Source organism: Aotus nancymaae, unplaced genomic scaffold (assembly GCF_030222135.1).
Source record: "Aotus nancymaae isolate 86718 unplaced genomic scaffold, 86718_ANA_hifiasm-v0.15.2.pri h1tg000003l, whole genome shotgun sequence".
In the NCBI taxonomy this organism is placed as follows: Eukaryota; Metazoa; Chordata; class Mammalia; order Primates; family Aotidae; genus Aotus; species Aotus nancymaae.
In genome coordinates this window covers 37,401,029-37,415,199 of record NW_026988414.1, presented here as the reverse complement: position 1 = coordinate 37,415,199, position 14,171 = coordinate 37,401,029, and the positions used below count along the sequence as shown (strand labels likewise).

At 41.8% G+C, this 14,171-nt stretch overlaps 1 protein-coding gene across 4 annotated transcripts in view; it reads left to right on the top strand.

Moving 5' to 3' along the window:
* The window catches only part of UNC13B (unc-13 homolog B), a 234,758-nt gene that overhangs the window by 186,079 nt on the left and 34,508 nt on the right, over positions 1-14,171 (top strand). For 3 of the 4 annotated variants that reach the window (XM_064380317.1, XM_064380316.1, XM_064380312.1), the window contains 2 exons: positions 7,730-7,776; positions 13,284-13,362. In XM_064380317.1, the coding sequence (XP_064236387.1) occupies positions 7,730-7,776; positions 13,284-13,362 (126 nt within the window). Of the gene's footprint in view, positions 1-5,238; positions 5,262-7,729; positions 7,777-13,283; positions 13,363-14,171 lie in introns of all 4 variants that reach the window. The other variant, XM_064380315.1, reaches the window with a different exon arrangement.

The window sequence follows — 14,171 nt, the reverse complement described above, 5'->3', positions numbered from 1 at the left end:
CCTCTCCCCCACCTTGTAGCATACTAGGCTTCAATCTTGACTTCCTATACTTACTTCCTAGGTGATAATCTTTCAATCTCATGAATTTCATAAGCATTCCCAGGTTTATATCTCCAGCCTAGACATCTTCCATGGACATCAGACTCCAAATCCAGCTAATATCTCCATATGAATATAAATTGGCATCTCATATTCAACATATCCAAAACCAAACTCCTGATCCTTCTTCCCAAGCCCCCTGCCAAACCTGCTTTTCCTATTGTCTTTCTTATCCATCAGTAGCATCTTTATTCTTGCAGCTACTCAGGCCCAATCCATAGAGTCATTCTTGACTCCCCCTTTTCTCTCACAACCTGTATCCAGTCCATTAGTGAATTCTGCTTCCTCTACCTTTAAAAAATGTCTTGCCACTATCTCTACCTCCACCACTATCATCTTTGTTTAAGCCGCCATTTTCTCTCATCCAGATTACAGCAGTGGCCTCACTAGTCCCCTTGCTTCTAGAACCTTGTCCCTCTACAATCTGTTCTCCTCACACCAATCAGAGTAATTGTCATAGAGCATGAGTTGGGTTATATCACTTCTCTGCTCAATGATTTCCTGTCTCACTCAGAATGGAAACCAAAGTTTTTATAAAGGTCTGTAGAGCCCTATTTGAACCGGTACTTTATTGCAAACTTGCTGTTTCTCCACACCAACTGTGTTCTCACCTCAGGCTTTGCATTTGCTATATGTTCTTTTGAAAATACTTTTTTCCCAGAGCTTCAAATGGCTTCTTTACTCATTTCTTTTAAGTCTCTGCTTTGATATCAATTATCAATGAGGCTGCCCTGACAACCTTTTTTTTAAGATTTTTAATAACGACTCTACCTCCATCATCAGAGGGCATTATCTTTTTCACTTATCTGAATTTTTCAGCAGAGTTTCTATCACATATGACATAGTATATTGTTATTTCTTATGGAAAACAGACCCTGGAACAAGAATGCCTGTTATGAAATTTGGCTTACCCACCTGCTGTGACTTTAGGCATCTTTCTTAACCTCTCTGATCTTCAATTTAATCATCAAAGAAGTGGAGATAATAATAGTATTTACTCAATGTGGAGTTGTGAGAAATAAATGAGCTTACCCAAATAAAATGCCAGTTACAAAATAAGTGTTTGATTAGTATTAGCTCCTATCATCATCTTCATCATTGTTTATTATCTGCTCCTCCTACTAAAATAAAAGCTTCTCAGGATCAGGGAGTTTGTTTCATTCACTGCCATATCACCAGCACTGACTGAGAATGGTGCCTAGTGTGCACATTAGGTTCTTTAAAAATTTTTTTAGTTAAAAAAATTTTTTTTTTTTTTTTTAAAGACAGAGTCTCAGTCTGTCACCAAGGCTGGAGTGCAGTGGAGCCATCAGAGCTCTCTTCAGCCTTGATCTCCTGGGCTCAATGTATCCTCCCATCTCAGTCTCTCAACTGGCTGCACGGCACATGCAGGCACATGCCACCACTACAAGCACACGCCACCACACCCAGCTAATTTTTTCATTTTTTTATAGAGATGGGGTCTCACTATGTTACCCAGTCTGGTCTTGAACTCTTGGCCGTAAGCTATCCTTCCTCCTGCCTTAGTCTCCCAAAGTTTTGGGATTACTGGCATGAGCCACCATGACCATAATAGGTACTTCTTTTTTTTTTTTTTTTGAGATGGAGTCTTGCTCTGTCACCAGCCTGGAGTGCAGTGGTGTGATCTCAGCTCACTGCAACCTCTGCCTCCTGGCTTCAGGCCCCTCTCCTGCATTAGCCACTCGAACAGGAAGGATTACAGGTGCCTGCCACCACACCTGGCTAATTTTTGTATTTTTAATAGAGATGGTGTTTCACCATGTTGGTCAGGTTGGTCTTAAACTCCTGATCTCAAGCAGTGTACCTACCTTGGCCTCCCAAAGTGTTGGGATTACAGGTATGAGCCACCACGCTCAGCCCTGTATCTGTATGATAAGTTCTTAAGAAATGAATCCTTTCAATAACGCTGGGAGGTAGTTGTTTTTACACCTATCTTTTTATAGGTATGGAAATGTAGGCTCAGTTAAGTTGAACACCTCAAGTCTTTTGACTCCCAACAATGGAGTTAAGATTGTATTATTGGATATACTGGGGAGAGTGCTGATAAGGAGGTATGTCACTTCCTTATGAAATGGACTGTCTGGAAGAGTGACAGAGATCATTCTGAGGGGTCAGGGATTTTCCTGCAAAGCAGTTGTCTTGTAGACATTTATAACTTAAACTGCGAACTAAATCTAAGTGGAGAAATCTTAAGGTAATTTGGGAAGTTAGGAAGCACAGAAGGTTTGATTCCTAACAAGAAAAAAAATTTTTTTAATGTCTGTCCAATGGGTGGGACCAACTGAATAGCTAGTACAGCAGTTCCTCAGGGTCTGGAAAATGGTACGGGCTACTGGTTAAGAGATGTATACCTTCTCTGGTTGGACAAGAGAAACTTCTTAGAATAGCTATTGTTTTCTAAGTCCTGAAAGTTATAGTTTTCTTTCACTACATATAAGTGATAGGAGATGTGCTAAGTCCTCAGGCTACAAAGGTGAAATAATATATAATCCTTTTTCTGAAGAAGTAGTATAAAGTGAGAAATAGCATAAAGGAAGATGTTTATACAGACAGCTGCAATATATACTACTACAAAACAGTATTAATAACATACCGTCTTAGAAGTGTGCACATAGAATGGTGGAGACCATGGGCAGCTAGTGGAGAGGCACCTAATTCTACCTTGGGAAGGTAAGCAGATAAAGAAATTTCACAGTCATTAATATTTGAACTAAGTCTTAAAAAATATTCCTGAGTCCACTCAGTAGACTGGGTGTGGGAGGGAGGTGTGAAAAGTCTCAGATGTGATGGACAGTGTTCAGTAAGACTTGAATACAGGACACATGAGGAGTGGAAGGAACGTAAGCTAGAAAGGGAAAGTACAAATGTTGGAGCACTTTATGTGCTACAGTAAGCAATGGGGAGAATTGATGCAAATCAGCAAAGAAAAAATGCGACTAGAGTTTTGAAATGGGAGATGTGGAGTATGGATTGGAGAGGAGCAAGTCGAGTGACAGAGAGGTCAGCTTGGAGTCTCCTGTTATAATCCATTTAAGAGAAGATGATAGTAGTAGTGTGAAATGGAGAGGCAGGAGTGGATGCCAGAGATATTTAGGAGGTATAAGGTACAGGACTGGGTGATTGAATAGGGACAGAGTGCAGAGAGGGAGAGATCCATTGTCTGGCTGGGGACAGGAGAAGGAGTTTAGAGATGGAAGATATAAGTTTAGTGTTAGGATATGTTGAATTTGAACTAAGCATGGGATATCTAGGTGATACACAATAAACTGTGGTTAATGTGTTGGAATAAAGTAGGTATCTGAAGGTTAGGTATAACTCCTTTGAGAAGTGGAAGAGTGAGCTGATTAGTAGAATCGAGAGATGTATCAAGTGACACAGAGGTCCCAGTTGAAGTTAAAAATCTGCATCTCTTTGCTCTGGTTCTTATCTGTACAATGTTGGGACTTGTCAATGCATTATATGTTAAATACCAATGAGAAGGATGAATGTAACGTAGATGCACTAGGATGGCCTTATTAACTCTTGCTTGGGTGGGCATCAGAGAAGTCTTCCCAGAACTGTGCTTTAGAGGAAGAGTTGGATTTTCCTCTATGGAAAGGAGGTGTGAGATGCTACTTCAGGCTAATGGAACAGAATGAGTAAATAAATATATGGGGTTTTGAGTATGTGATCTCTTCATGAAACAAGACAATTAGATTCTAGGAATGTATATAGGGTCAGGAAAGTGGGCAGAGGAGAGGAATTTGGGGATTTGGGTCAGATCATGGAAGGCCTTGATGGCTCTGTCAGTGGATTGATTGGATTTTATACTTTAGGAATTATGGGGAAATCTGTGGAAAACAGAAGGACCCAATCAACTTTGACGTGGTGTATAGAATGTATTTAAGATAGTGGAGGAGGAGAGATACATTTTCCAGTTTGACTCATGGGGTCAGTTAAAGGATTGTTTGCATAATTTTCTTACTCAAAGGGAACAGATTATCCTGGGGGAAGTGGGATGTAGATGTGGAAGAGATATGTCCCCATTCCTGGAGGTATCTTTCTCATCTTTCCCACTTTCCTGGAGCTGTACTGTTTTAGAGGATTCCTGGTCACCTAGTCCAGGACAGGTGACCCATTAAGTAATCAGAAATAGCTTGAAAAATTGGGAACCTGTGAATTTGATTCTTGAATTATCCCCTCTACTTGTGATGTGATATCAATGGGCCTTTAAAAGAGAAAAGAAAGTGGAGGGGCACTGATGGACCGAGGTGGGTGAACTTTCCTTAGAGAAGAAACTCTGTGGGCCTATCCAAGTATGGCCTAGAGGGCAATGTAGTTTCTGATGAATAGGAAAAACATAATCTCTGGGCTTTATTCTTATCCTGTTGTGGCTTGACTGGACCATTCTGAAAGTGTCAGTTTCCTTTAGAGTATTGTCCTGGGCTTGATAAATAATCAGATTTGGGATCACAGTCATGGTTTTATCATCTAGATCACTGTAGTTTCTATTAGGAAAGCAGCCAGTTGATGCCCCCAGCCTGTAGCCATTCAGCATCCTGGTCCTGGCCTTAACTCCAGGCTCTACCCTGGCCCAACTTAATTTTGGGTCTGAGAAACAGACCAGAGCTCATTGGGTGAATGCATGGCCAAGCCTGCATTGCAAAATGGAAAAGGCTCAGCCACCAGGGCCTTTGGAGTTTGAGGACTTATACCAGATCTAGAATAAGCTCATGTGGCTTCTGAGGAAGGAAATAACTGTGCTTAGCCAGCTTAGATAGTCTGTTCGAGTGGTCCTTGGTAATAAGGCTGGTCTTGCAGCCTTGGCAGCCCTGACCCTGAATGCAGTCCACTTTGGAAAGGGGAAAAGGATGACTGGAATCCCTGGGTAGATTTTGTCCCTTGATTTAAGTAGCTCCAGGGATGTTCCAAACTAAAAGCCTGGGCCAGCAAATACAGGTGGGAAGGATTCTGGAAGCCAGTCAGCTGGGCTCTGTGAACTGCTTAGCTGTCCTGAGGACCTCTCCCTCTCTTCCATGTCCCTCAGAGTTTAGCTGGCATTTTCTTTGGGTTCCCTGCTTATAGGACTGAATCTACTAACCTTTCTGCCCTTTTTTTCTGCTCTTTTTCTCCTTGCAGAAGGAAAGCGAGGAGCCCTTCAGGTTGTGCCTATGACCCTTTGGGTCCTTTTTTGTCTATTTCCCTCCCCTCCTTCCCCAAGCACTGTGTGTGTGTGTGTGTGTGTGTGTGTGTGTGTGTGTACATGCACATGTATGTGCATGATCTGTGCCTCTGAGCTTTGACTCATGCAGTCTCTTTTTATGAAAAGCAGTTTGTGTGCATGCTCCTTGCTTGTGTGTGCTCCTGCTCCTGCAGATATCCCTGGAGCACACTGTGGGAATGTGTGTGCACCAGCATGGGTGTGCGTTCAATGCGGCATGTGTGTGCTTATACTCAGTTTGACTCCCCCAGACACTGATTACCCTCCTTTTCTCCTACTCTGCTCATTGTGTGTCCATTGTCTACCTTGGCTGCAAACTCTGGCATATGCTATAAAACCTTGGCTGTGCCCAGCACGCATGTGTACTTCATATTTGAGAGCAGGATTTGTTGCAGGCATTTCGTGCCTCCTGCCTGAGGCCCTAAGTGTGAATGTACTTGTGCTCTGAATAGGCTTCCTGACCTCTCTGTGAGCACAAGCTTCTGTAGACCTGTTGTGTGGTTTCCCCAAACCATGTGAATACATGGTATACTAATGCCCTGTGCTTGCAAGCACTGGCTCTTGAAGACCATGAGGGTTTGCTTTGCCTGTGATTTGGGCCATAGTAAATACTGTGAATCCTCCTTGGATTAGTTTCTGCACATCACTGTATACTCTGAAGCTTATGTTCTGAAGCCATAAGCCTAGGATCCATGTTCACCATGTGTTTCCTTCAGACACAAGTTGTGTCTGTTAGTGCACCTCCTGTGGGTACTTTGTCTGGACCTCCTCCCACTCGCTGCCTTCCTTCAGTGGCTCTGTGTGCATGCTGTGTACTGCGTGTGCAGGCTTCTGCAGACATGTTGTCCCCTCTGAGCGCAGGAAATGTGCATGATCTGAGCCAAGCTCTCAAAGACTTTTTGTAACTTTGTTTCCTTAAGCCCAGTGGTTTCTGGCAAATATCTCACTCTGGGTATGAAGTAAGAACCTGCTGAGTGCAGTGGCTGTTACCAAAGGGAAAATAAGTTCTGGTTGGTAAGATCCAGGGATTTAGGGATTGGCTCCCTCACACTCACCCCTTTCCCTTCCATAAGCAACCTTAGGAGACTTGCAGTTTTCCCATTACATCCCACCTACTGTTGTTTCTTCTATACTATTCCCATTGTCTTTTGCTTCAGCCACTTCTGACTGCCTTTTGGGCCTGCCCCTCCCATTACCAATATCATACTACCTATAGAAAGGACAGGAGGCAGATGAGGTGGATTGGGGGCTGTGGGCAGCAGCGAGATAGGCTTGAGTAAAACACAGACAACCTAAGAGGTTGTCTCAAAACTTAAATCCAAAGTGCATCTGAGCTTACTGCTGACTCAGGTAATTTTCCCTTACTTTTCCATCACCCTTAGCTCTGTTAGCACCGTTATTCTCCTTTGTATTGCCTCATTCTATCCATAACTTTTACCACCTTTAGCTCTCCAAAGCATCACTCACTGTTCAAAGCTAAGCACCTGAATTCTACCTCCCTTCTGGAGCTCATTTACTCCAGGATAGTTAGGAGGCAGGGAAGTTGTTGGGGGTGGAAGGGAACGAGAAGGGGCTGGAAGCCCCAGACCTGTTAGCACTAGGTTTCTTGTGCCTGAAAAAAGCTTGTGCTATTGGGTCTCTGGAGCACTCTGGCAGCTTTGGAACTCTCTGCATGCTGCTTGAAGGATTTGCTTTTGTTTATTTTGTTTTGTTTTGGTACAGAAACCTTTAAAAGGTGATTTTTGAACTGTTTCCTTCCTTGAATTATTTGGTGCCTCAAGTTTTGACTTCTCACTCTAGGGCCTATAAAATTCACTACAATGATAATCTAGGTGTCTAATCTACCCTGGGTTCTCTTGTTTGTTAAATGTATAGTTTATTAAATGTAGAGAGTATACTCAGTGTCAGTGAGTAAGGGGTTCAAGGCACCTAAACTAAATCCAACCACAAGATGAGATAGGTCTCCAGAGAGACCAGGTCTAACTCTGGGACATTAAGGGAGTTTAGGAATATAGCTGGAGGGAGACTGGACTCTGTAGGTGTCCTGTTGCTTTAGTGAGGCCTGGAAACCTAAGTAGGCCCTTCTCCTGTGCTTGGTTTACTGCAGTCTATGCCAGTGGCTCATATAGAGCGATATGAGTTCTGCCATTCCAGTAGACTTTGAGCCCTGGTACCTCAGTGAGCTTTGTCTTATGTCCTATTCACTGAGGAGACAAGTATCACTCATTTCAGCAGCCTGTTTGTTTCCCTGGCTGATCAGGGCATTGATTTAGATGTTAGCCTGGCTGTCACCAGATGGTGAAGGTGACTTACACTGCTCTGGGCTTGTGCTCTACTGATCGCTGCTCCAATTACAGGCAATCTCCCATCTTTCCCAGGATCTAACTTATTTCCTATTTCTTTTTAAAGATTCCAGATGATGGTGACCCCTCTTTGCCTCAGTGGCTCCCGGAAGGGTAAGTAATTCCCTGCAAGGTTTCTGGGGATTTTATTCAGTCTCTCTTGACACTTTTACCTTTTCCCCTGGGAAGCAGGGGAGACAGCTTCATAAGCTGCATCCTGGGGAAGGAAAAGGTTCCCTTATAGGTTGGTTGGATCTCTGGTGCAGAGGAGAGAACTCTGCTGATTCCTCAGAGGCAGAAGAGGGAACTTTGCAGAATGGTTTGCCTGGGGCAGGGGAGGGAGCTTTGGGGCCTTCTCACCTTTGCCTCTATAATTTCTGGTTCATCCTTTCATAGTGGTGATATACTCTTTAAGTAGAACAAAGAGGAAATTAGAAATATATCTGCATTTGGAAACATTTTCTTTCCATTTCATTTGTTTTTTAATTTTTGTGGGTACATAGTAGGTGTGTCTATGGGTTACATTAGATACTTTGATACAGGCATACAATGTGTAATACTCACATCAGGGTAAATGGGGTATCTATCACTTCAAGCAGTTATCCTTTCTTTGTTACAATCCATTTATACTCTTTCAGTTATTTTAAAATGTGCAATGCATTATTGTTGACTGTAGTCACCCTGTCATGCTATCAGATACCAGATCTTATTCATTCTATCCATTCCATTGTTGATGATGTGGCTGATTAAGTTACTCCCTAGGCTTGGTCCTACTCCAGCTGTTGTGAGTCATCTACTTGTTCCATTTCACTCTAGTCAGGACATAAGTAGCATCCCTGTCTGAGCTCTGTATGTTCTGTCTGTGCTTCTTGTTTAGGAGTTTCAGACCCATGTGATTGTGCCAGTCATTTTAAGCTGCTCAACTGTAGCCTGTTTTAAGAACTGACTGTTCTTAAGAGAGAAGAGAGTTTAAGTGCCTTCCCATCCCCCACTCCTTCCCACAAATACTACCAATTGGTTCTCTGAACCTTCCTTTTCCCCTTTTCCTACAACGGCTTCTGACATCAGAATTCTCAGTAGTTACTGTGGCTAGGGAAGAAGAAAGATCAGAGAGATGATCTACTACATTTTTACATGGTCCTTTCCCTTGCAATTTGTTGTCTTTGTTTAAAAAAAAATTTTTTTTTTAATCATTTTTTTTGGGGGGTTCAGGGGTACATGTGCAGGTTTGTTATATAGTTAAACTCATGTCACGGGGGTTTGTTATACAGATTATTTCATCACCCAAGTACTAAGCTTAGTACGCAATAGTTATTTTTTCTGCTCCTCTCCCTCTTCCTACCCTTCACCCTCAAGTAGGCCTGTCTGTTGTTCCCCTCTTTGTATCCATGTGTTCTCATCATTTAGCTCCCACTTAAAAGAGAGAACATGCAGTATTTGGTTTTCTGTTTCTGCATCAGTTTGCTAAGAATAGTGGCCTCCAGCTCCAGCCATGTTCCTGCAAAGGACATGATCTCATTCTTTTTTATGGCTGCATAGTATTCTGTGGTGTATATGTACCACATTTTCTTCATCCAGTCTGCCATTGGTGGGTATCTAGGTTGATTCCATATCTTTGCTATTGTGAATAGTGCTGCAGTGAACATACTCGTGCATGTGTCTTTATGGTAGCACACTTTATATTCCTTTGGGTATATACCCAGTAATGGGATTGCTGAGTCAAATGGTGGTTCTGTTTTTAGTGGAATCACCACACTGTTCTCCACATAGTTGAACTAATTTACACTCCTACCAACAGTGTGTAAGTGTTCTCTTTTCTCTGCAGCTTTGTCAGCATCTGTTATTTTTTAAGTTTGTCTTCTTTTAATCAAGAATTAATCATTGAATGAACTGCCCCCTTCTTCTTTCATTGAAATATCATTTATGTTAAAAAAAAAAAAAACTTCTTGGCTTAAGAGATACATATTGTAGTTTCTAGAATTAGCTACAAAGTTGTGGCACCAGTTGCTTCTTCCATGATCTTTAGTTTTTTTCCTTCTAATAATTATAAAATACATACATGTTAATGGAATATATCTAGACTATTTTTAAATGGAGCCATGCAGTAGTTTTCCCTATTGTCTTTCTTCGTTTTCTTTTTTCTTTTTTTTTTTTTAATTTTTTTTAAAAGGAAGAAAGAAAGAAAGAAAAAAAAAAGAATCAAGAAGAGGAAGAAAAAGGAAGAGAAAGAGAGGGAGAGAATGAGGGTATTGCTTTCTTGCCCAGGCTAGAATGCATTTTAGAAATGGGTATTGAAAACCTCTTTTATACCAATAATTATACTTAATGATGTAGACAAGAAGGAATAAGGGAAGAAAATAACAAACAAGCAGCCAACCAATATTTCATTTAAACCTATGAAAATGCTATGCGATTACTGAGGAGTGATTTACTTCCAATTATATAGTCTCTTTTGGAATAGGTGTGAGGTGGTAATGTGTGTTTTGTGTATTTAAAGTGGAGAGTTCTATAAATGTTTATTAAGTTTACTTGTTCTGGATCTGAGTTCAAGTCCTGGATGTCCTTGTTAATTTTCTGTCTCGTTGATCTATAGAATCGTTAGCTCTTCTTGTTACATTGATCCTTTTGCCATTATGTAATGTCCTTCTTTGCCTATTTTGATCTTTGTTGCTTTAAAGTCTATTTTATCAGAGGCGAAAATTGCATCTCCTACTTTTTATTTATTTGTTTATTTTTACTCTCTGTTTGGTTGGTAAATCTTCCTCCATCCCTTTGTTTTGAGTCTTTGTGTATCGTTGCGTGTGAGTTGGATCTGGATGCAGCATACTGATGAGTTTTGGCTTTTTGTCCAATTTGAATATATATGAGTTTAATTCTGCCATTTGATGCTAGCTGGCTGTTTTGCCCATTAGTTGGTGTAAATTTTTCATTGTGTTGATGCTCTTTGCTTTTCGATATATTTTTGGAAAGGCTGATATTGGTTGTTCCTTTATATGTATAGTGCTTCTTTCAGAAGCTCTTGTAAAGCAGGCCTGGTGGTGGTGAAATCTCTAAGTACTTGCTTGTTTGCAAAAGATTTAATTTTTCCTTTGCTCGTAAAGCTTAGTTTGGCTGGATATGAAATTCTGGGTTGAAAGTTCTTTTCTTTAAGGATGTTAAATATTGGTCCCCACTCTTTTCTGGCTTGTAGGGTTTCTGCTGAGAGATCTGCTGTAAGTCTGATAGGCTTCCCTTTGTGGGTAACCTGACCTTTCTCTCTGGCTGCCCTTAGTATTTTCTCCTTCATTTCAACCCTAATAAATCTGGTGATTATGTGGCTTGGGGTTGGTCTTCTTGAAGAATATCTTTGTGGTGTTCTCTGTATTACCTGGAGTTGAATATTACCCTGCCTTGCTAGTTTGGGAAAGCTTTCCTGAATGATATCCTGAAGAGTATTTTCCAACTTGGATTCATTCTCTTCCTCACATTCAGGTACACCTATCAAACGTAAATTAGGTCTTTTTACATAGTCCCATATTTCCTGGAGACTTTGCTCATTCCTTTTCATCCTTTTTTCTGCAATCTTGTCTTCTCATTTCATTTCACTGAGCTGGTCCTCGACTTCTGATATCCTTTCTTCTGCTTGATCAATTCGACTGTTTAAACTTGTGCATGCTTCGCGAAGTTCTTGTGTTGTGTTTTTCAGCTCCATCAATTCACTTATATTCCTCTCTAAATTGTCCATTCTTGTTAGCATTTCGTCAAACCTTTTTTCAAGGTTCTTAGTTTCTTTGCATTGGATTAGAACAAGTTCTTTTAATTCACAGAAGTTTCTTATCACCCACCTTTTGAAACCTGCTTCTGATAATGGAACACACTCATTCTCCATTAAGCCTTGTTCCGTTGCTGATGAGGAACTGCGATCCCCTGTAGAGGGAGAGGCATTCTGATTTTGAGTATTCTCTGCCTTTTTAGGCTGGTTTCTTCCCTTCATCATATATTTATCCCTCTGTCGTCTTTGTAATTACCGACTTTCTAACTAGGTCTCAGAGTGGACGTCGAACTTGTTGATTCCCAGCGCCGAAATCTGAGCAATCCACTGCGCCGGCCAAAATAGTGGTGTTAAGATTGATGATGCTTTTCTGTCCGGGAATCTCCGGACTCTGCACCAAGAACTGCCGCACTGAGGCATCAGCAAAACCGCCGCGCCGGCCCCAAGAGTCGCCCTGGTGACCCGTGGGGCTCCTCCGCTGGGAATCTTTTGGTCCATGAGCAACAAAAATTTGTCTGAAAGTGTGGCGTCCTCTCGTTCTCTGTGCTTTCACTGGGAGCTACAATCCCGAGCTGCTAGTGATCAGCCATCTTGGATCTCTCCCTTCCTTTTCTTTCATCTTAGTCCTTAGAAGCTGTCCTAAGTATAGAACTTCCCTTGGTATGGTAATTTCATTAAAAACACAGCCTACTGCCTGTGTTCAGTGAGCTAAGTTTATTAGAAATCAGCATATTGAGTGGCCTGTTTCAACTCCTGGACTTGGCCCAATTTTTGGTTCCATTCTTTGCCTAGATAGCTAGAAGTACCTACTTTGTCTGTTGGGATATTTCTGCCTTTAGACCAGCTGTAATATACAGCCCAGCTACCCAGCATTCCCAAACTCTTTGTTCTCACTAAAACAAAGTATATGAGTTCTTTTCATTAAGGCCAGAGAGATTTTTATGAAATGACACTAAGGCCCAAAGTGAAGAAGGCATTCTGGGAGAAGACATGGTACATTAATAGAAGAATTGAAGTTAAAATGTAGATTATCTCAGTGTAATTTCTTTTGGGTATGTTTTCTGTTCTTATTACATATTGTTATAAAAGAACGATAAAATTAATCAGTATAGAAAAGGCATAAAAGTTTTAGAAATGCCCAGCTGCTCTAGATATAGTTGTTCCCCAGGCTTTGCTTATGTGTCTGTAGGGCTAGGCCACACTCACAGAGTCCCTTTGCTGTTTCCTTTCTAAATGGTGTTAGTTTGTTTTTTCTTCCCTTAAGAGGTCTTTTGGAAATCTCTCATCCCACCTCCCCTGCTTCCACTTGATTATGAGGGCTCATTTCTCCATGGAGAAGGCTTTTTTTCAGGATGCCTAGGCAGATAGAACTGGTGACTCTTTTACTCTTGGATGGAGACGGGATCCTTCTATATGCCATTGTCTGGTAGGCTTACCTAGACTCTTCCTCTAGAGCCATTCCTGTGGGCTCTGTTCTGGGAAAGACTTATCTTTGGAGAGCAGTGTCTTTACCCTGAGTGTGGGGAGAAGCCCTCTTGAGTGCCAATTTCTACCTTGCCTTATGGAGCACAAAAGTGCCTTCAGATAATCTGAGGTGCCTTGAACTGTCACTGTGGGATAAAAGAGCCTCAGTCCTTAGCTAAAACTGTAAGAGACACTGAGGGGTGCTGTGAGAACAGATTCTATTGCTTGCTCTTCCATGGCTTTATTTCTCTGACTTTCTGTCTTCCCTGTTCCATCTCAAAGACACATGGTAGAGGTCAGTTCATCTTCCTCTAGGGAGAGGGAGAACAAGGTGAGTGGAACACTGAACTCACCAGTTACCTCAAATCAGGACTGAAGATTCTGACATATTTTCTTCTCTCCTCAGGCCAGCTGGAGGGCTCTATGGCATTGACAGCATGCCGGATTTACGCAGAAAGAAGCCACTGCCGCTTGTCAGTGATCTGGTGAGTGAAGACTCTTGTGCAAGTGTAGGCAGTAGCCTTGGGGTATCCCCCATTGGGCCTTCTGAGACTTAGCAGCGGCTTCACAGGGACTGTTCTACCTCACTCCCTAGTCAGAGTCCTGAATTTATTAGCTCAAGCTCCTACCAGGAATATTTTTGGCTTGGAGGGGTTCTCAAAACTAGGATTTTGTGTCTTCCTATAGATATCTAGCTCATATAGGTATCTCTACAGCCTTCTTTGATGACCTGTAATGGAAACTTCCTCCAGCCCTTGACGTAGATCATGGAGCTTGGTATGGGATGAACATGACTGGAGCTGATGCCTTCTTGGAAGTCAAGCGAAAGTCTCTCCTCAAGACATAGGTTTTCTAAACTATCTGTAACCTAGTATCAGGCACTGAGAGACAATGATAACAATGTGCGCAATTGAATTGAAACAGGCTTAAGAGTTAAAGCTGATCCCAGGGTCTCCAGGATGACCAGAAGCCCCATTCTGGGTCATACCTTCTGAGCCACGATCAGTTCTAGCAGTTTTCTGTAGCCTTATGAGTAGTTGGGGGTTAAGTGAAGTCCAGGCTTTCTCAGAGCTCTAAAGCCAGAAATAAGGTGTAAGGGTTTGGTAAAACATGAACCCTTTTCCCTTATTACCATTTTCTGTTTCTATTTTCTTTTTTTCTCCCTATTCTAGCTATTGTTTTTCCTATATACTCCTTTTCCCTCTTCCCCATTTCCTGCTCCACTGGTTTCTTCGTCCTTAGTTGGCTGAATGAAAGTATCATCTGCCATTTTCTCTTCATCATTTTTCTTCCC